This window comes from Hakea prostrata, chromosome 2, assembly GCF_041222555.1.
Source record: "Hakea prostrata isolate BN-2017 chromosome 2, UWA_Hpros_2, whole genome shotgun sequence".
In the NCBI taxonomy this organism is placed as follows: domain Eukaryota; kingdom Viridiplantae; phylum Streptophyta; class Magnoliopsida; order Proteales; family Proteaceae; genus Hakea; species Hakea prostrata.
In genome coordinates, this window is record NC_142601.1 from 15,044,770 (window position 1) to 15,066,675 (window position 21,906).

Genomic DNA, 21,906 nt, shown 5'->3' on the forward strand with positions numbered 1-21,906 from the left:
TGGGTAATTGTATTATAAATTCTAAAAAACATAATAATAGAATTGCATTACAATTGAAAGATGAAAATTCTTAGCTATTTCAGAGAGCTTGATGTTTCGATTGAACGAACCACCAACGAACAAAGTTGAATCACACTGATAAGCATGCATTTACCATTATTTATTTGATTTAATTCCCCATACTTATTTAATTAAAGAGAGCTAATTGAGTAATTTTTGTGTATTTTTCAGGAATAAGGAGATTTTGGATATTAGGGATAATATGGAGTAAAGTTGGCAAATATATTAGATATTGGTGGATTTTAAATCATGGCATTCAATCTTGCTGCTCAAGAAATCATGAAAACTGAGATCTTAGCCAAATTGGAAATAGGTGGAGGTCTAAGGAACAAAATTGGTAATAAATCTGAAAATCAGGTAAACAAATCTACATTCAGTATTTTGGGCATATCTCTCTCGTATGAGCTTGGATTTCAATGATTCAAGATGCTATGGAACGATATTGAAAATATCTACAACTTTCCAGTTTTGAGTTTTTCCAAATTCCGAAAGAATAAAGGTCAAATCGACGGGTAAAGAGAGGGGATTCATTGTGTGCGGGAGACATAAAAGAGAAGCCAACCACAAAGAAGAAGACGAATGCGGCTCTCATCTCTCTCATTGCTGAAGAAGAAGACCACATCTCTCTCTCTCGTCCTATGTTTCATTTTTATTTTTCTTTGAACTTTATGATAATGAGTAGCTAGTTCCTTTTCTTTGGGATGTAGATGAACCATGCTTATTTCATTAATTTGATTATTCTATCTCTTCTAGTTGATTGTGTTTGAGTTTGGCCAAAGATGTTTTATAGCTCAGCGAACTAAGCGTGCCAAGCTTCGGCGAAGGACGATAGTCTTGCGAAGATAGGGCATGTCTAGGAAGACCATCCCTAATTTGCTTTGAAGTGTAGAGTTATATCGGTTAGGAAAAAGCATTGGGGATTCGAAATCCCAAAGATCTTCACATATTCATAGTTTAAGTTTTTGCATTAATTAATAGATTTAGTTTAAATTTAGTTTTGTTAAATTCAATCTTAGTAACTTAGCATTTTAGTTCCCCATAGTTCGACTTCGTACTTTCTGCTTGCTAGATTAGTATAGGATTTTATTTTTGATTAGTTAGCGACACGATCACACACCTTGAGTGTTATCTTTAAGGTAATTGATGCACTCTACTACCAAGGGTTCTTCACACCACCACCTTCAAAATAAAACAGCCTCCAACTAGAAGATGAGGTAATTCTTCTAGTCCCTTCAAGGAGCCAAAAGCTATAACACAACACTTAGCCAAACTCAAAGAAAGAAACTTTTAAAACAATAGGTAATAAATAATGCAAGTGTGAAAAGTATCTCTGTTACCCACCACATGCAAAGAAGGGATTAGGTTTATATAGGCTCAAACCACACCTTACACCCTTTGAGATTCTCAAAGCAATTAATTGGATCATTGAATTACAATGATTCACTTCCTCATAAAAGAGATAATCAATTTCCTACTAATGAAGAATCGATGGACTTATCCCTTCTCCATTAATAGGAATAAATCACATTGACCTAACCTCCCCATTAAATGGAGAATTAACTCTTATATTCACCTCTTTTGTATGAATTGAATTTAATTCATTTAATAACCTTAACCCCACTCATGGTAATGACCATGAATAGTCATGAAGGTGAAGTAAAAATTAAAAAGCTATTCATGAAAATTAAATAAAAATTAAAAATCAATAATATAGAATTTGAGTAAATTCCACCCTACAAGTAAACCCACCTCCACCATGATCAAAACCTTTAAGACCCATGATCAATATCATAAACAGCATCATAACCAAGGTCATGAAAAGCCTCATTTACTCATGGGTGCCTCATTACCACCCTTACCTCATGGGTCCCACACAATAACAAAACAATTAAAAATTAAAAAAAAAATGCAAAAACTCATTTTGAAACTTAATATAAATTTTAATAAAAAAACCTAACAATTGAGAACCACCATACAATAGAAGAAAATGAAATTGCAAAAAAATTATTTCCTGTAAATTAAAAACTTCGTCTCAACATTGCATCATTCAGCTGTAATGAATGAGAACATCTTCTATGGTATTTCTTGCTTTCTCACACAATAGCTGTGGATTGTTTCCCATAATAGGCTTGTGAATTACAACTTTCACAGATCCTGAATTCACTGTGCCCTCCCAACCAGCAGGCATAAGATTGCCAGTTCCCAAAAGGGTAATGGGTACAACTGGTGCTCCAGTTTTTGCTGCAACACTGAAAGCACCTTTCTGCATTTGAAGGCCAATTAAAAACATATTAGTTTCAGCCAAAAGAGGGTTATAACAAAGTAGGTTAATCTCAGTGTTCCACTTGACACAAGAAATGAAAGAGGCAATTTTCAACTAATTCTCCATTGGGAGACTTTCACTTTAAATCTTGTTTCCATACTTTTTAAAGGAAACAAGATCAAAGTCAAACACCCGTTTTTGTTCACTATGCACTTGTAGCATAAGGGAGTAAGGACTTCATGGATGGTAAAATCCCAAATACCGTTCTTATTTGAAGTAATGGCATGCCTAACTTTTAAGTGTATTTTCAACTTGAGCATTTCATCATCACTAACAAGAAAAATTAATATCAAAATCAGCTGTAAGTAGAGATTCAACCTTAAATACACCCATCTTCCCATCTTTACTCCGAGTTCCCTCAGGAAAGAAATAAACAGAAGCCCCCTTTGTCACCAGATCGATGCAACGCTTTAGACACTCCTATACCCACAAAATGAACAAAGTCTGAATTTAAGAATGTGTAAAATCAAAACACATTTCTCCAGAAAAAGGGATGCAACTATCTCTTAAATCAACATCCTGGGAAAGGAAAGTAGAAACAATACCAATTGACTCTTGCTATCCATTCGCTTCAAAGGAATAGTACCCATTAGGAACATTGCCCATCCGACAATAGGAAAGACAAAAATTCCAGTCTTGCTAATGAATTTAAAGGTTCTGCCAAGCGTAAGAAGCGTATAGATGTCCAAAAAACTCTGGTGGTTAGAAACGTATACAGCAGCAGTCTCTGGGGGTGGCAAATTCTCTAGTCCCTCAAACTCTATCTTAAAGAATGGAAGAACAGATAGAGTTGCCCAAATCTTTGCAATAAGATGATGTATTTTCCTTCGATACCGATCAAATAGAATAACAAATGGATGAGCCACCAGCATGCACACAAACAGAAAAATGGCAGCAACAGCAGTCACAGCATAAAAACAAATTCCTCTGACTTTTGAGCTCAACTGGAGTTCTGCCAAAACATTTTTTTTAACAAAGTCAGTGTTATGAATGGGAAAAACTATAATCAGAGAAGCAACACATGAACACCTGCAAGCGGATAGGCAGCATGAGGAGACCCAGTCCCAGCAAATTCTGATCGCACAACAACATCTCGTGGCCCCTTAGACCAATTTTGCAATTTAATATCATGAAACAGTTGATAGACATCCATCTTACTGTTGGAAGGGTCCCACATTGTACCACCATGTTTTCTTCGCAACGCAGAGTTGTTTGCTAGCCCAACTGCAGAAGGAAGAATGAAACTAAATAGGGAAGAACAGTTATTTTTTTAGGGCAGAAAAAAAAAACAATTTCATCAAAACTAAATGAATAGAAAGGGGGAAAGTAACGTAAAAACTGATGGTCAGGGTGGATTAAGTAATGCTTACTGTTAACAACCGAGCACATAACTGGCTTTCTTGGAGAAACACTCGATTTGAGTGAAACAGTGGGAAGAGACACACATGGTGTACAGCATAAAAGAACTTCCATATCTCTGTTAGAAAGGACAGAAAATAATCACAGAAAGGGAGGAGAGGAAGCCAGACGCATCATTTGACCTTCAGTGACCTGTAAAAGGAGCCCTAAGGAACATATGTTCAGAGTCAGGGCCTTGTATAACTACCCAGCCATGATATAAAGATAGTGATTAGCCTAACAGAGGGGGGGGGGGAATGGAAAAAACCTAGAACAGGGGGGAAATTTTGAAAAAAAGAACTCATGATTCAGCATGTCAATCAAGGAACCTGTCATGCATATATTTTCTTGCCCAGTAACAATCTTTAGTACGAGCTCATCGTAAACTTAACACATGCTATCTTGTTTTGTGGATCTTGATTTTAATTTAGATTTAGATGTACTCTGTATATTCATCAAAAACCTTAAATATATTGCTTTATAAGAATTTAACATTGTATTTTTCTTTACAAGTGCAAATTGTTGTAAATCATGCTCCCTGGAGTTGCCAATTCTTTTGGGAGGGAAAGGAGAGGTTATGTGAAAGAGGCTGAAGGCAGCGGCTCTTCCCACCCGCTCTGAAAGGAGGGGGGATGAAAGAAAAAGAGTGTGTGACTGTGTCTGTCTGTGTGTGTGCGTGAGAGAGAGAGAGAGAGAGAGATCATGAAAGAACCCATAAAATGGATGAGTTATCTGGATGAAGGCAGACAAACTAATAAAATAAAGCTGATGTAGTACCAGATTGGTAAGAGACCACCTAGGAGCCAATATCCAGTGTTCAGGATAGTAAGCTTGAGTAGCTCATAAATAGAGTGTGCAGTCCACTTTAAAGATAGGGTAGGGTCAAGCTTTGGGTTTGATGGTAGGATTATGACCACTTAGTGATGGGGAGTCTACCAGTTTGAAGGTTTGGAGCTTCTCAAATAAGGTTTGAATGCTGAATCTGAAGTTTCAGCAAAATTAGAGTCCTAGTTTTTGAAAAGGTGATAAAGATGAATTTCTAGGATTTTGGCTGCTCAGAATGCAACCAAATTTGAATGATTTTGTTAAGAAATAATGGAGGATAGAATAAAGGAGAAAGAAGAATAAAGGAGAAAGAAGGATAAAGAAGACGGGAAAAAGGGGAACCTGAGAAGAATCAGACTTAAAGTAGGGGAAGATGGTGAAGAACACTCATAAGAAGAAGATAGAGGAAGCACGTAGGTGGGGGGGGGGGGGGGTGCAGGGGGCTGCAAGCATACAAAACTTAAGCTTTACTTCATTTTTATATTCCATCCTCAATCAGCTGATTAGAAGTTTTTAAATAATAAAAAAAAACTATAGTAGGACTCTTGGTAATTTAAAACTAACAAAAAGCTTATCCTACTAGGACTCATTTAACTTAAAACTAACCAAAATGGATCTAAATTATCCTACCTGAATTAAAAATCTGTTTACATAAATAACAAAATCCTACATTATCTCTAAAACTCCCATGAAAACGGTTCCTATTTTATCTTCTTGCAAGCTGGACTTGGGGCCTACCAAATATGAAGGATTGTCTCCCAGGTCACTGTTCATGTTACTGTAGTGTGAACAATACCTTCTGGTTGTGCTGCATCAAGAATACAGGAGTATCTGGTCGAAATATGGTAAGGTTTGGCCTGCAGGATAAAACATAATTTAGGTTTTATAAAATCAACAGGTTAGAAATGGAGTTCAAAGTTTAGGTCTCTGCTGGACAGGATTGGACTAGATTTGGTTTGAAGGGTAAGGAGATGGAGAGGGTTATTTGAACCTGATTTGCAGATGTTTTGATGACTAATTTGATCTTATGACTCTGATGGGGGTGGAAAAATAAAAATCGAAGGGAAGGCTGAGGATTGGGATTTAGAAGGTTAGAAGTAGATTCAGAGATTGGGAATTAATTTAACTTAATAACATTAATGAGAAGCAACTTGATTACTTGAAGAAGTTGAATTTGCAGGTAACTATAGCAATTATTAAGAGTCCTTAATGGAGATCAAACATGGCATGGCAGCTTAGGGAAAAAGAATTAAATGGAAAGGATAAGGATAAGGAAACTGAATAGCTATGAAAAGGCTAACCAATACTTGAAATATGAACCCTTATTTATCAAATCATGATCTCAACTGAGCAATTATGTCTATAATGAATTTTTGTAGCCACTATGGCTGACATAACTTTCAAACTTACAACTAGGACACAAAACAGAAATTAGGACTCACAGTAGAAACAATTCTCTGTTCACGTGAACACCAACTTTCAGAAGTCCCATTTGATTTCCAACGTCAAACAAAGACTATTGTGGGAAAGGTATCCTGCCTGATGTTGAGTCTCCACTCAAACCAAATAATTAGGGAAATCTCACCAAATTAAAATATCTAAAAAAACCTACGAAGCACAGATCCACTCTTTCAAGAAACGTAAGTGGTTAAGTCGTCTTGATGTGGGATTAGTAAGGTTGATGGACTTAATCTCCATTCCTTTTCTCTAAATGAGTTAACAAAAATAAATTGATCTTCTTGGTATGTGACTGAAAAGGTTGATATTATTCCTATAGGGAAATGCTTTGAGATCTTCAATTCTGAATCAGATAGGTTTGTATTTGGAGGACCCAATTAGGATTTCTGATCGACTTATTCAATTCCATCAATGAAGACATGATCTCAGGATGAATGAAGAGAAACTATTTGGGCAACTCATGCACATCTGAGTTATAGATTCCCCATAATGTAACCTGCCTCTAGGGTTAGGGGTAATTTGACCAATACCCTAGACTTAGGGTTAGCCCAGGAGCTTCCAGCGAAAGAGGAAGTAGCAACAGGTGGCTATGGCTGTTCTGAGGCTCAAAACATTGCTGTAATTGGTAGTTAGGTCTGAAACTAATCGACCTTAGGGTTTTAAAATTCTGCAGAAATATCAAAGAAGAAGACAGACTTGAAGAATTTTTCAGGTAAGGGCAAATAGGGCTGATTGGGCAAGTAACTGTAGGAATAGGTTCTACAGCTTGGGACAATCATAGAGGAAGCTGGAAAGGGGCTGACAGGGCTGGGAATCAAGGCAGAACTGGGGGAGAGGTGTACTGTATCGCAGGGAAGAAGAAGAGAAAGCAGAGGGCTACGGTTGGGGGGAGAGGGTATGGTGCTGTACTTGTAAACTAACAAAGCTTGCTCAAACTTTAGTTTTGAATGCTTGAAGTAGAAGATGAAGAGCTAGAACTGAAGAATCAAAAGTACAAACCCAGCCACAGGTCACCCCTATGGATCCCATGACTCTCATAGTTCTTCAATCAAATTTATTAATCAAAACAAGCCAACTGAATACATCGACTCTATTCTATTTATAGTCTTCAACCCAAACTGACTCAAGTTAGGATTCCTTAACTAATAGGGATACAAATAATTTAATGCTTGGACTCTTAAGTAACAAAGACTTACTAATTAAGGACTCAAATAACTGACTCCCAAACAGAAAACAACTCTAAAGATAAGATCCCTTTGGATGAGGAACCCTATCACAACCAACCAACTCCAACTCAACTAATTCTTAAATAACTCAAAATTCACTAACCAATATAAAAATATAAAATTAAATCCCTGAACCTAGGACCGAGGGGAGTAAAACTGGACCCATATTCAGCCCCAATAGGGCAGGGTGAAATGACAAAATACCCCTGGAGTATTTGGCCATCTCTAAGAGACTTCTTTGGGTTTGGTTTTTTGGCCCAATTTTTCGGGGGTCCAACCCGGATTACATCAACTCTCCCATTCGTGAAACATTCATCTCCTGATGAATGTGCTTCCCATGAGTAAAAAGGCTCAACCCTCTGAAGGGCTTCCATGTGAACTTGTCCTCTCATCTTGCAGCAGGAGAAAGTAGGAAGTGTCGCTGCTTGCACCTGATAGAACCTTCGGAAGATAGGAAGGTGGAAATGAAGTCTTAAATCCTAGGGGCCTGAGTGTCAAGACCCTAGAAGGAACGATGAAGTCAGTAGCCATGCCTTGGGAGCCTTTCTCTGTCAACACCTTTATCATTACTGTAACTATAACTCTAAGAAGGTGTGTTTTATATTCACCAAGAAATTGGAGACTCAAAGAGGTCCAGTTTTCCATGGGAGGGGGGCTGGTATGGGCGTAATATCTGTCACCTCTGGTGGAGTGGGTGCCTCGACTTCTTCATTGGTTGCTAGGACCTTGGCATAATGGGTTAGGTCCTCTTCTGTCTTGGGTTTGTCCATGTCAGTCTCCTCTTCAAGAACCAGTGGCTCATTCAAGGCTTCATCTTCACCATCAAGGGCTGCTTCTAGAGGACAAAGGACCTCTTCAAGAACTGGTTCATGGCTTTGGGAGACTGTATCTCCCCTTCTTTGAGGACACTCACTGGCCAAGTAATCCTTGTTAGTGTAGGATCCCTTGTTATACTCTGTCCTAGAAGGTTGTGAAAATTTTGAAGGAGAATTAGTGGGTGGTGGATCCCTCCTATGAACAATCCTTCAATGGATGTGTACCTCTAGATCATAATCGTGAATGCAGTAAGACATGATGTGCGTGATATGGTCATTCTTGTTACATGCTCTTCTCTACGAGTTAATGTAGATACCGAATTTGATTGATCAAAACAGTACCCAAATAGGACCTTTTCACAGGGAGACAATTGCAAATTTGATGGACTTAAAGTGAAACAGAGTTCAGATGGGAAAGAGGGCTGAAACTAGAATGGTATTATAATGGGCTGAATAGATCTTCAAAAAGGGACAGAACTATAATGAAGAAAGTGACAATAACAATAATGTAGTACTGTATTTGAATGATCAAAACAGTAGCCAAATAAAACCTTTCACAGGGAATCAACTTCTGATTTGATAGACTTAAGATAAATAAAATTCAGCTATAAAAGTAGGCTGAAAACCGGAGTGGTAGAACAAGGATATTGGTTTAAGAACAAGGACTAAATAGGTCTTCAAAACAGCAGTAGATTATAAAGAAGAAATGGATGGAACAATATAAGAGAATTAAAGAACAATAAGGACAACAAAGTAATACCCGGGCTTCACACCGCAAGGTGGATCGATTGGATCAAACACCAACCTACCTTGATCAAACACAAGGAGTTTTAACACCCGGGCTTCTCACCGCAAGGTGGATCGATTGGATTGAACACCAATCTACCTTGATCAAACACAAGGGTTCTCCAAGAGGAGGAATGCTAGCAAGCAATTTGATTTCATTTCATAAGTTGTTTCTTCACTTCTTACATAATTCTCTTATATAGCACTTTAAAGAGACCAAAACAATAATGGAAACATCCAACCACTACCCAACACAACCTACTACAAACACTAATGGAAACATCCAACCACTACCCAACGCAACCTACTACAAACATTAATGAAAAAATCCAACTACTACCCAACACCACTAGTCAAAACAATAATGGAAACATCCACCTACCACACCACTAACCAACACCACCTACTAGCTCCTTTTATTGACTTTTCAAAGCTAGACTTGGGCTTAGTTTAAAATAGGTGGGTTGTTCTTCTTCCACTAAAGTGATCCAAGCCCATGAAACCATGGGCTCATTTTAACCCACTCCAATAGTCCTAGCCCATGCAAGCCATGGGCTGTTTTGGGTCATGTCCTTAGGCTTTAATGGGCTTGAGCTTTGGGCTTTTCTCTCTTTTGTATCTGCTGCCAATTCTGCATCAACTCTCCCCGGCTTGAAACATTCGTCTCCGACGAATGGATGAATGATATGGAACGCTCACACCAATCGGGATCGAGTTTCTCGAAGTTGCCAACATGAATCCAAGTACTCTCATGTCGTGGACGATTCTTCCATTTGACGAGGAAAGCATGGTATCCAGTGCCACGACGAGTGGTTTTGTAAGAGTCATCCAAAACCTCTTCAATGATGTTAGTGATTGGTGGCTTGAGTTGGGGTAGCCTCAACATTTGTTCAGTGTCTCCCTCATCAGAGTGGTATCGCCATGAGCCGTCCTTCTTTGGAGTGAGTAATGACGGTACAACACATTGACTTAAGCTCTCTTGAATGACTCATTTATGTGGCAACTCATCCACCTGTCGTTTGAAGTCATTGTGCTCTACTAGGCTGAGGTGATAGGTCGGAAGGTCTGGTAACACCACACTAGATACCAAATCAGTGGCATGCAAAATATCGTGCATAAGAGGTAGCTCATTAGGCAACTCATCAGGAACCACCTTAAGGCAATCAGAAGGCAACTGTTTGATAAGTGGAGGGAATGTCACCTTAGGTTGAGGGGTAACTTCTCTTATAACAGGAGCCAATACCAGCCCTGTGTTATGGCTAGTGTGAATGAACTCCTGGTGTTCAAGCTTTACCTTTTGAGAATCACCAACATGCTCATTAAATTTAGGTAACTCTTTGATGGGTGGAGGGTGTGGAGCATGAGCAGAGGTAACAACTTTAGCCTCCATTGTTGAGCGCCTCTCTTCCTCGTGCTTGTGACATGCAGTGAGTTGGTTGCTCAATTGTTGCAACATCCCCATCATTTGTGCCATAAGATCAGTATCCAATCTAGAAGTTTTACTCCCTGTCATGGCTCTGATACCAAATAATGTAGATACCGAATTTGATTGATCAAAACAGTACCCAAATAGGACCTTTTCACAGGGAGACAATTGCAAATTTGATGGACTTAAAGTGAAACAGAGTTTAGATGGGAAAGAGGGCTGAAACTAGAATGGTATTATAACGGGCTGAATAAATCTTCAAATAGGGACAGAACTATAATGAAGAAAGTGACAATAACAATAATGTAGTACTGTATTTGAATGATCAAAACAGTAGCCAAATAGGACCTTTCACAGGGAATCAACTTCTGATTTGATAGACTTAAGATAAATAAAATTCAGCTATAAAGGTAGGCTGAAAACCGAAGTGGTAGAACAAGGATATTGGTTTAAGAACAAGGACTAAATAGGTCTTCAAAACAGCAGTAGACTATAAAGAAGAAATGGATGGAACAATATAAGAGAATTAAAGAACAATAAGGACAACAAAGTAACACCCGGGCTTCACACCGCAAGGTGGATCGATTGGATCAAACACCAACCTACCTTGATCAAACACAAGGAGTTTTAACACCCGGGCTTCTCACCGCAAGGTGGATCGATTGGATCGAACACCAATCTACCTTGATCAAACACAAGGGTTCTCCAAGAAGAAGAATGCTAGCAAGCAATTTGATTTCATTTCATAAGTTGTTTCTTCACTTCTTACATAATTCTCTTATGTAGCACTTTAAAGAGACCAAAACGATAATGGAAACATTCAACCACTACCCAACACAACCTACTACAAACACTAATGGAAACGTCCAACCACTACCCAACACAACCTACTACAAACATTAATGGAAAAATCCAACTACTACCCAACACCACTAGTCAAAACAATAATGGAAACATCCACCTACCACACCACTAACCAACACCACCTACTAGCTCCTTTTGTTGACTTTTCAAAGCTAGACTTGGGCTTAGTTTAAAATAGGTGGGCTGTTCTTCTTCCACTAAAGTGATCCAAGCCCATGAAACCATGGGCTCATTTTAACCCACTCCAATAGTCCTAGCCCATGCAAGCCATGGGCTGTTTTGGGTCATGTCCTTAGGCTTTAATGGGCTCGAGCTTTGGGCTTTTCTCTCTTTTGTATCTGCCGCCAATTCTGCATCACGGGTCCTCATGATCTCTTCTATCAAATTTGGTGAAGCGGAAACATGTTCTCACTAATAAACTCCTCATCATTAAACAAGGAGGAAATGAAACCGGACAACAAACAAGTTTGACACCGTAATTTCCCTAAACTAACAATCATATCTGTTTAAATTGACGATTTAGCAGGACCATCTTGACTCGACTGCAGAAGTGTACCCCCACTTGCTTATTGAAAGGTGAAGTTTCCACATAGATGAATAGGACTCATCAGTTTCGAAAGCTTGCTTCTCCGCTATTGAGGAGTAATCGCCTATTCTTAATCGGCCCACTAGAGGTTGGGTTCGGCCACCATTCCCTCTTCTCTACTTCAACTTTCTCTTTCCACTCGCTTACAAAAGCTTTCACGGGCTGAACATTTCTTGAAGGGTCAAGCAACCAGCCTCATTCACTAGAAGCGACTCTTCACTCCCTTTCTGAATGGCCTTGTGAACCAGGTGGTGGAACATGTTAAGGGGCAGAAAGAGGAAGCCCTGGGCAAACAAAACCTCCCCACTCTGAATAGCATCTGACCCAGCCACCCCCAAAAAGGATTGCTAGGGGGAGAGAAAAAGAGAACTATCTCAGTGGTCAAAGCCAGATGAGATCAAAAGCCGGTTCGGGGTGCTCAGCATTCTCTTTTTCTTCGTAAGGATCTTTTACATTTGGGAATAATGAAGTTGGCCCCTTTCAAGGGTCTCAGCCTTCTCTTTACTGGTGGGCTTTCTCAAGCTTCCTTCTTGATTCCGCAGCTCTTTGCTTTGTGTCCATGCCGTGGGGTAGCACCCTTCTATCTAGTCATTCATAGTAGGGGTTGACCACTCACGCCCATTAGGGTTGAGGGGCGAAGAAGCTCGACCAAGAGGTTGAGGGGCCGGACTTCAACCTTACTGAAGCGGTGGAGCAACTCAACTAAGAAGCTGATCAGCCCTCATGTCAACCCCTTTCTTTCTACGTAGATAAGGCGTGGCTCTAAACTCCCCTCATTTCACTAAACTAACAATCATATTTGTTTAAATTGACTCGTCCACACCATCTTACAAGAGTGAAAGTTTAGTCAGCATGTAATTTCAGTTCATTTTTTTCAAAAGAAATAGTGCAGACTAGCCCTTTTTTGATACAATTGAAAGGAACAATCAAGCTTTCAATAAAAATTCTAAGATGACACATGAAAAGTACCTTTGAAAGACTTGTCACTCTCGGAAATACAAAACATTTTGCAGGATTAAAAGTAGAAGCAAAACAAGAGGAAAAGCAATTACAGAAAATAAGCACCAAAAGGTACACAAAAACTTAACCCACCAAATCGCGAAGGAACAACGAGAAGCAAGGGGAAGAGGATCAAAAAAAAAAAAGTGGAAGAGGACTGAGCAACAAATGCAAAATGAGAAACCCTTTCTTCCACCCTTTGCAACTTGTCTCGAGACGTAATAATGCTTTCACCATGCAGGCTTTCAATAGAAGCTATCACAGATGGTCATTGAAACAAAATAATGCACTACTTGTATTTCAATGATGTCTTTGATCACTTTCAAGGATTAAAATCATATATAGCATTTGATCTACTTAATGACAGTCATTCAATTTGATGGTATTTTAAACCATGAAAATTAGAGTGTGAATTGATCCAAATATTAGCAATTGTTAAATCTTTTTTATTACCAAGATATTGAGCATGGAGGGAGATCTCACTGAGATCTAGCGAGATATCTCGTTTTTTCAAATAGGCAGGAGACGAGATGGAGGTTGAGAGCAGAGAGTTGGGATATTTCACCATATCTCACCCTAGATCTCGCTGGAACTCTCAATTTTTGCCTTTTTTGTGGATTTCGGCTGGATTTTCACTTGCAACTACTCTGAGCACATCTACAACATCGAAGGAAGATCAATCATTCTCTACTAGTCTTATGAACTTATGATTTAATAACTTATATACAACTTCTAATGGTTGTATAATTTTATTATTCTATTCTTGAAAATTGAGATTGTGATACTCATATGGATGAAATTTTGATAACATTTAGTTTACTTGATGGATTTAATACAGTTGCTTTTCATTTATATGTCTTAAAGGTTCTAATTCTATATTACATGTATAACCTTGCATTCCCTAATCTTACAACATTTCGGTTTCACACTATGGGTAGACTTAGAAATCATACTTAGGGTTGTTTTCTGACAAATCCAAGGCCACCAATGTGTTCAAAAGGCCTTAAAAAGGCTAAATACCAAGTTTCTACCCAATTGGAACTCTAAAACCCACAGAGATGGGCCACCGAGTTGAAGCCAAACATGTTGGTGATGAGTTATCAGAATATGTGGAATACGTTTACCAACACCATAAGATCATGGAGCATGAAAGTCGACTTCACGATTACATGCATTCACAGTTTGAAATAATATGCAAGATGAGGGAAATTCTTGTGGATTGCTTGATTAAGGTTCATTACAGGTATAAAGTGAGGCCTGAAATATCGTACCTTACCATTATCCTTGTGGACTGTTTCCTTTCCATGAGACAGTCCCAGGCAAGGAGTTGCAGCTGATAAGGACAATTGCTTTCCTTATCTCAACAAAATAATAGGAGACTTTGGCGCTTAAGATCATTGAACTTATCACCATTTCAAACAATAGTCGAGAACAAATTTTGAAGATGAAAACAATATTAGCAAGGATTGAATGGAACTTGACAATTCCTACACCTTATGCATTTCTGGTTTGGTTTATCAAGGCTAATAGGTTTGACAAAGAGGTAATCTTCATATTTTAATATTTTCTCTATTATGTTTTTAACAATTACCAATTTTTATAGGAGGTTTTGACATTAATTAAAGTTCGTTGAATACAGATGGAAAACTTCGGGTTCTATTTTAGGGAGTTGACAACAATATGTTATGCCACCATTCACGAGAAGGTTTCAATAAGATTGAACATATCATTGATGAACCCAAAACTGAGAGCACAAAGGTAAGCCATTAAGATTATTTATGCTTCTGCTGATCAATAAAACCCTTATAGTAGACTTGGCAAATAATTTAGTAATTCTGCTGTTCTGGGTCCCAGTTTTGGTTTACTTCCCTTCCCCTGTGGTTTCACAGTTCAATTTCATTTTTACCTATTTTGGCTCATAAGTCATCTGTTAGAGGTATGTCGGGGTTCCTTATTATTACTACTATATCAGTATAAGCATATGTATAAGAAATGATTAAATAGTACACATTATGGGATTTTACCTAGTGGAGTCATCTCACAGATGCAACTCCTAGAATTTAACCATCCACTTTCCCATTTTCATCTGAGTGTGAGTAATTTTTCCTGTCTTCCTCTTATATGATCGCTTGCAATACAATTGGAGTTAGGATTAGTATGGGATACACACCACCAACATCTATCTTTTTATTAGTTGGAAGACCTGTCTTTCTCTTGTATGGTTGCTTACATTACAAGTTGAGTTAGGATTAGTAGGGGATATCACACCACCAACATCCATCATTTTATTAGTTGGAAGAATACCTTGATAATTTATATTATTCAAATCCTTGAGAGTGGTCAAAGACATCATTGAAATACAAAAGATGCTAAACTTTAATGGCGAGAATGGTAGAATAGCCAATTATTACGTCTCAATGACAATCTTGATAGCTTCCATCGAAAGCGTACAAGGCGATAAGCAATGGCCAAACTCAACCCAAGAGTTCTATAATTTTTAATAATTTATGTAATGAACCCCTTAAGAAAATGCCGTTGATGGATGGGTGTTCTATAACCCTGAAAACCCACTATCAATTATGGCTCTAACTATGGATCCACCTGTTCACAATCAAGTGTGTAAGAGGCTACTACTTCTCCAATCTTTTTCATCTGGTTCAGTAACAAGGATATTTGCAAGAATATCCATGAAGGATCCATTTCCAACATAATCTTCAATTTACCCCAACCTGGCTCTAATACCAAATTGATGTAACCAAGAGGATGAAATGACTTATGGTTTACTACCTTCACTTATAACAATAATTCTAGGGTTTTGTGATGGGTTGGGGAAGGATTTTAGAGTTTCAACAATTTATGAATGGGCTGGTTTTGGGATGTCTAAGGTTTAGAGAAAGTTTGGATTAACAAAAACCTAGTTGGGTTGAGAAGGAAACAAAGTTAGGGTTTAAAAAAATAGAATGGAATTGGGAGAGGTTAAAATTTGGAGATTTGGGCTTCTTTTCTGTTCTTTTCCTCTTTTTTTTTTTTTTTTTTTTTGGGGGGGGGGGGGGGGGTTGTTTGCGATTAGAGGGCTTGGATTTCAGGCTCAATCTTTGCTCCCCTTCTTTCTTTTCTTTCTTTTTCTTCCTCTTATCTCTTTTCTTTTCTTTCTTTCTTCTTCCTTGGCAATGCAAGATGGAAGGGACTGCAGGGTTCTTGGAGATTTCTTGCACAGAAATTGAAAAGGAGCTGCCGCAGGGTAGAGGGAGATGAGGAGAGTGAAGAGGGATTAGGCTGGGGCTTGGGGAGGGTTATAACTTATTTGATTGCTGGTTCCTGTTGTGAAAGAAGGCTGGAATCACTTGCTGGGACAGAATGCAGGCTTCAAGAAAGAGCTTCTAAGACAACCACAGGGTCCTCCTCAAAAGGACCTACTCTGATACCTACCTTGTCTGTAATTCTCCATTATTTGCAATGATCAAAACTGATTTATTGCAGCAGTGGGCTTTGAATTTGCAGCCATTACGTAAAGACTCCAAATAAGACTCGATCTAGGAGACCCAACTCTAGAATAGTCTTGAACTCTTACTTGGACTCTACAACCACATAAATGAAATAATGCCCAAATTAGGATTCTTTAATCAAGTACAAATCCAACTAAAGAAATAAAAGAATTAAAACTAAAAGGCATAGTTCATAGTTCACATGAACGCTAACTTTCAGAAGTCCCATTTGACTTCCAACTTCAAACAAACACTACTGTGGGAATGGTATCCTGCCTGATGTTGACTCTCTACTCAAACCACATATTTATGGATATCTCACTCAAATTAAAATATCTCAAGAAACCTACTAAGCACATCTCCAGTTTTTCAAGATTTCTCTCATTAAGAGACTTAATTTCTTCTGAATGAGTTAACCTCTTAACATGGGATTAATAATGTCGATAGACTTATTCTCCATCCTTTTCCTCCAAATGAGTTGACGGAAATGGTTGAATCTTCTTGGTCTGTGATTGAAAAGGCTGATATTATTCCGAAAGGGAAACGCTTTGCGGAGGACCCGATTAGGATTTTTGATTGACTTATTTATTTTGAGCAATAGAGACATGATTTCAGGGTGAATGTGATGCAATCATGGTGCAGATTTTGGTCGAAACCTAAGTTTCAACTCAGGCAAAAACCAAACCTGGAACTTTTTTTCGAAATTCTGACTTTAGGTTTTGGGCCTTATATGAACTCCATTCCATCTGATTTATTGCCTCCTACCAATTTAAAGCATAATGAACATAATGGAACCAGTATTTTGCCAAAAAAAAATCATTGAAAATTTATCATTCAAGTATACTAACAAATGACTGGTTCCGACAAGTACAAACTATATTGCATACAGGCATAGAATCATCAACATATATGAATTGTTTGAAAATGGTTATATATACAACAAATCAACAGAATACAATGACCAACTAGATCAAGTGATGGTGTCTCACACATATTTTATATACATATATACATATAGTTTTTAAAATCAGAAAATTAAAAAAATAATAAGTTTAACAATACACAATTATAGATCATAGGTCTAGACTAAACATATATTAATTTCAAGGCAATACAAGATCATTTAAGGCATAAACAAAACAAGAATTTTTAAAAAAAGGAAGTTTGGAATTGTTGGGTATGGCTCATGCTTCACATTCTATTGCCGCCGGACTTTTCTTTGTAGCCGTTGTGGCTTAAGAGGTGTTTAGAGGCAAAAGGGGTGTTTCAAGGCAAAGGAGTCGTGGAAATTAGGTGACAATGGGATAGAAATCAACAAAAACCAAGGAAAAACAAGTTGGGAGTGTCAAAACTTGCGAAATTTAGGTCAAGACCTACGAAATGGTCGAAATCTGCGAAATTTCGGTTGAAACCTATGATTTTGATGAAATCTTGAAGGTTTCTTTTCGATTTCCGAAAATGCAGTGATTTCAATTGAAATTTATTCCATGGATGTAACCAGCCAGAAACAGCCCAGGAGGGGCTGGAAAAAAAAGGCCCAAACCCACTAGCAGCTTGTGGCAAAACCAAAGGGGACGAACAATTGCAGGAGTATTTTGGTCATTATCCATTTAGTTGAAATAATGACAGCTATTTTTGTGGAGTCCTCACCTCCTTTTATCTTGTTAATTGGAGTCCTAGTGTATGAGATACTTAAGAGTTGTAGCTTGAGTAGAAGTTCTTTAAGTAATTAGTGGTGGGTTCCTAAGATGTTAATTAGGAATCCTAGTTAGGAGTTAGTCAAGTTTTTCTTTAAGATTTTAAGTAGGAGTCTTATCAGCCACAAATACAAGCACGAGATTGTAATTCATTTCAGTTTATGATGAATAAAACTCAGCCAGGAAGTGTGTATGGTGCTTCAGGGCTGAGAAAATCCTGCAGCAGCTATGAAGTCTTCAAGAATCTCATCCACAGCCTTCCCCTCTCAAGTAAGTTGATTGCCAGACCCTTCCCCCACCTCTCCTCCCCTCTTCTAACCTTCGATTCCCCCTCCCACAGCCCTGCAATAGCCCAAGAAACCAAGAACCCCCACCACAGCCCTGTTCTTTCATCCACTTGCAGAATTTGCAATTTTCCCCCTAACTTGAATCTGTACAGAATTCCAGAAAAGAAAGAAAAAGAAAAGAGAATATCAAGAAAGATTCGAAGAATCCACCCCAAACCCTTCCTAGCCCTACCGCAAGTCCCTAGCCTTATTCCCCTTGTGCCATGAGACTTTCTACCCCACCCCCTTCCTTTCTACCTAGGATACCATCTCCAGATACCTATACCAAACCCCAAGTCATCCCTGGGAATTTTGGTTATCCCCACAACCCTAAATTTATCCAAATCTATCCCATCTTGTTAATTACTAAACCCTAACCTTTCACAAACCCATCCCATAACCAATCCTTTCCCAAATCTCTTCCCCGTGGGCTACCCAAATTTGAAATAGATTTCCTGTGGAGTGTTTACTTATTACCTGGTTCAGTTCTAGAGGATCCCGGAGGTTAACTCAGACCCTGGGTTGCATTAGAATGAAGATAAACTATTTGGGCAACTCATGTTGATCTAAGTTACAGATTCTCCACCGGAAACTATTTGGGCAACTCATGGGCATAGTTGTCACGGCGACGAGGCAATGCGAGGCGGTTTTAGCTAGTTGAGCAGACGAGACAACCTCCAAGGCGCTTTTGAGGCAGTCAAGGTGTTTTAAGTGAAATTTTTACTCTTTAGTGTACATCTCATACACTAATTCATTATAAACCTATCATATCTTATATAATAAAAATAAATAATAAATAATAATAATAAAAACTAATATTAGCCATTTAGCCTACCTTAACTCATCCATCATTCTTGATTTTATATTCTGAACTCTAAAATCCCTGCATCAATCCAGATGTTCTCTCTTTATTTATAATTTCCCAATCAGAAGAGCAAAAGCTCCCTAACTTGAGAAAAAGCCCATTCTGGCTCTTGAATTTATTCTTCTGATAGAATTCCAGTATATAGTCAAGTATGGAAAACCAATCAATCAAGACAACTAACTGATCCAAGTATAAACCAAAATACTGCAGGTTTTCTGTGGTTGTTTGCAGGGACCTACTAGTAGCAATGGTGATCAATCCTACTTAATTAATAAGAACGACAGGGAGATCAAAAGCACACAAGCCAATAACCAGCAAGTAAACCCAAACATCAATTTTAATGCAATGATCTTGATAGGCTAAATGAACGTATACAAAGGGGAAAAAATCCTACGATTTCATCAAAGATAGAAATAGGAAAAGAAGGCGAGTCGAGAAGTTACAAACTTTAGCTGTCTGATACAGTGCTGCCAACTCGAGAGCGACCAAAAGCGAGAAGTATACAAAGGAAAAAATTCTTACTCTCACAATCTTCCGCTGCCGCTGGAGGTTGCTGGCTTGCTGCCGCCGGAAGTCGCTGCCGCTGCAACTACGGTGATTTTTGTATGATCAAAAAAAAAAAAAAAAAAGCAGAAATAAAAGAGTAGCAGTTTCGCTAGCAGTCGCAGAAGTAAAAAGCGGAATTAGGGATTTCGGGTTTTCACTAGGTCGAGTGAAATTCTCGATTTTTTTTTCCTTTTGTTTTTTTTGTCAATTATTTTGTGTTAATGAATTAATGTTACACAGGATACATGTTACAAATGATCCCATGTATCCTGTGTAACATCTATGTAACCATTCAGCCATTAGATGATTTTCAATTGAAATCTAATTTTCAATTCCTTTTTTGCCTTTGATTTGGAATAAAAAATGGTGATTTTTTAAAAACCACAAAGGCGGTCGCCTAGGGGTCTTATGTGTCCGAGGTGACACATCGGTGACGCCTTGAAGCCCGATGCGACTGCCTTATGAACTCCCCCTGAGGCGCTCCTCGCCTTAGCCTCTCTATCACCGCCTGGACGCCTAGGCAACGCCTTGACAACTATGCTCATGGGCAATTTATGCAGATCTGCGCTGAGGCAGTAGAGATATGGTACTCTCTCTGGAGTCTCTTTTTATCCTTTTGGAACTTATTTAATAGCTACTTTTATTGGAATGTGAATACGGGCAGTATTTGGTTATCTACAAATAATATCTTAACTAAATGAAACAACAAAATTAAAAATGTGAAATTAATTAAATTTGGCATTATAATAAGGGCAAGGCATTCAACACCACAAAGAAGGTAGTCACTTAAATGGGCCATAGTTGTCAATGTGTCAATGCCTAGAATTATCAGCACCACTTTCTTTTATTTTCATCATTGCTTGTTTTAAACCTCTCAAGCTGTTTGAAGTGTGCTACGAACCTTCTATTCACTATGGAATTCAATGACAAACAGAAGAAATTTACAAGATAATATTGGTTTTAATGGTGCCAGTCTCCCCTAACACCTCACGGTACCCCTCAGCCTACGGTTGCCCAAACATAACTCCTATCTCCTTCCCCCTCACTTCTAACATCTTAACCCTATTCACAACCCCTACTCAACCCTAATCCTCTCTCTCTTTCCTCAATGTAGGTTAAGACTATAATCTTGGGGCCCTATTACTACCCGCCCCTCAAAAATCACCTTGTCCTCAAGGTGATGGAAATTTTGAAGTTTAGTCTTCACGTGTTTGCTGCACAACCAGCCATCTTGACAACATTCTCTAAGACCCAACGGCAAACCCATCTCCAAGGATGCAACTGCTGGTCAAGGCCACGTGTACAATATGGATCACCATCCCTGTGACCTGGTAGGTTGGTGTCTTGCCACTGCCAGCAACACATGTAATTGCCAAAATCAAAACTACCCCAAAAACATCATCAAAACGAATCTGATGCAGAGTGGAAAATGTTGAGAACCGTGGAACCATTGAAGAGTAACCCTTCTCAAAATCATCATTCTTCACAAGCACTACCAAAGTTGGCCCCATGATTGCCTTTCACTGCAATGGTCTGAAGAGCAAAACCTAAAGAGGACGATGAGAGAATAGCAATGATCACTCTAGCATCAACAACAATTCCAAAATTTTCCAAAGCAAACCCATCGTGGGAGAGAAATTCCAAAGTTTTTGGTCCAAAAGCTCCTTCGTGAATCTCACCAGTAGTTGCCCGAGAACAGTAGAGGATTTTTTTTGTCGAGCATCGTGGTCCTAGCATCATGTTCCTTTGTGAACAAAATCAACCCTTTGAGAAACATCGGGTCCTTGTGCTTCTGCCTCACGAGCAACCTCCCTGGTACTACTGCCCCAAGCTTGCGAGTCCTCTATGCGAGAGCCCCAAAACTAATATGTGAAAAGATCAAGGAAATAGCATCAAGAGTTGGACCGATACACTTGTTCTTGACAATTTTGTCGCCGGCAATGAAACCAACACTCATCGCAAACACTGCAACCCCATTCTTGTCACCTCCTTCCCGTCTCAATTTTAAGAGGTTGAAGACGATAGCTTCCACTTTTGTGGCTTGGTCAAACCGTTGGTTTGGTAAGTACTTGGTTCGAACTAGTTTGGGATCTAGGTTTTGGTTTGTTTGAGATTATTTAGGCCCAAAGTGATAATAAGAACAAGTGGGTTTTTAGGGTAATGAAATGGGTCAGCCCATGATAGATGTTTTAAATGGGTGGGGTCCAAATACTTAAACCCA

General features: G+C 38.6%; 1 protein-coding gene across 3 annotated transcripts; it reads right to left on the reverse strand.

Annotated features, from left to right (window-relative positions):
* Positions 1-1,785: 1,785 nt before the first annotated feature.
* ATS2 (Phospholipid/glycerol acyltransferase family protein) lies at positions 1,786-19,743 on the reverse strand. 3 transcript variants are annotated; one of them, XM_089144337.1, is made up of 6 exons: positions 19,662-19,743; positions 3,754-3,948; positions 3,413-3,607; positions 2,929-3,335; positions 2,702-2,803; positions 1,788-2,323 (listed from the first exon to the last, which is right to left on the reverse strand). In XM_089144337.1, exons 2-6 carry the CDS (start codon positions 3,854-3,856, stop codon positions 2,108-2,110), a joined length of 1,023 nt encoding a protein of 340 aa, XP_089000463.1. In that variant the 5' UTR covers positions 3,857-3,948; positions 19,662-19,743; the 3' UTR covers positions 1,788-2,107. The 3 variants fall into 3 exon arrangements, with proteins under 3 accessions (XP_089000466.1, XP_089000463.1, XP_089000465.1); XM_089144339.1 differs by having other exon boundaries at positions 19,587-19,675; XM_089144340.1 differs by lacking the exon at positions 19,662-19,743 and having other exon boundaries at positions 1,786-2,323; positions 3,413-3,627; positions 3,754-3,831.
* Between the last annotated feature and the right edge of the window lie 2,163 nt (positions 19,744-21,906).

Coding starts and splice junctions, on each gene's coding strand:
- ATS2 (XM_089144337.1), bottom strand. CDS start 3,856: ATGGAAGTTCTTTTATGCTGTACACCATGTGTGTCTCTTCCCACTGTT. Junction 3,608..3,753: donor TATGTGCTCGGTTGTTAACA/GTAAGCATTACT, acceptor TTCCTTCTGCAG/TTGGGCTAGCAAACAACTCT. Junction 2,804..2,928: donor TGGATAGCAAGAGTCAATTG/GTATTGTTTCTA, acceptor TTGTGGGTATAG/GAGTGTCTAAAGCGTTGCAT.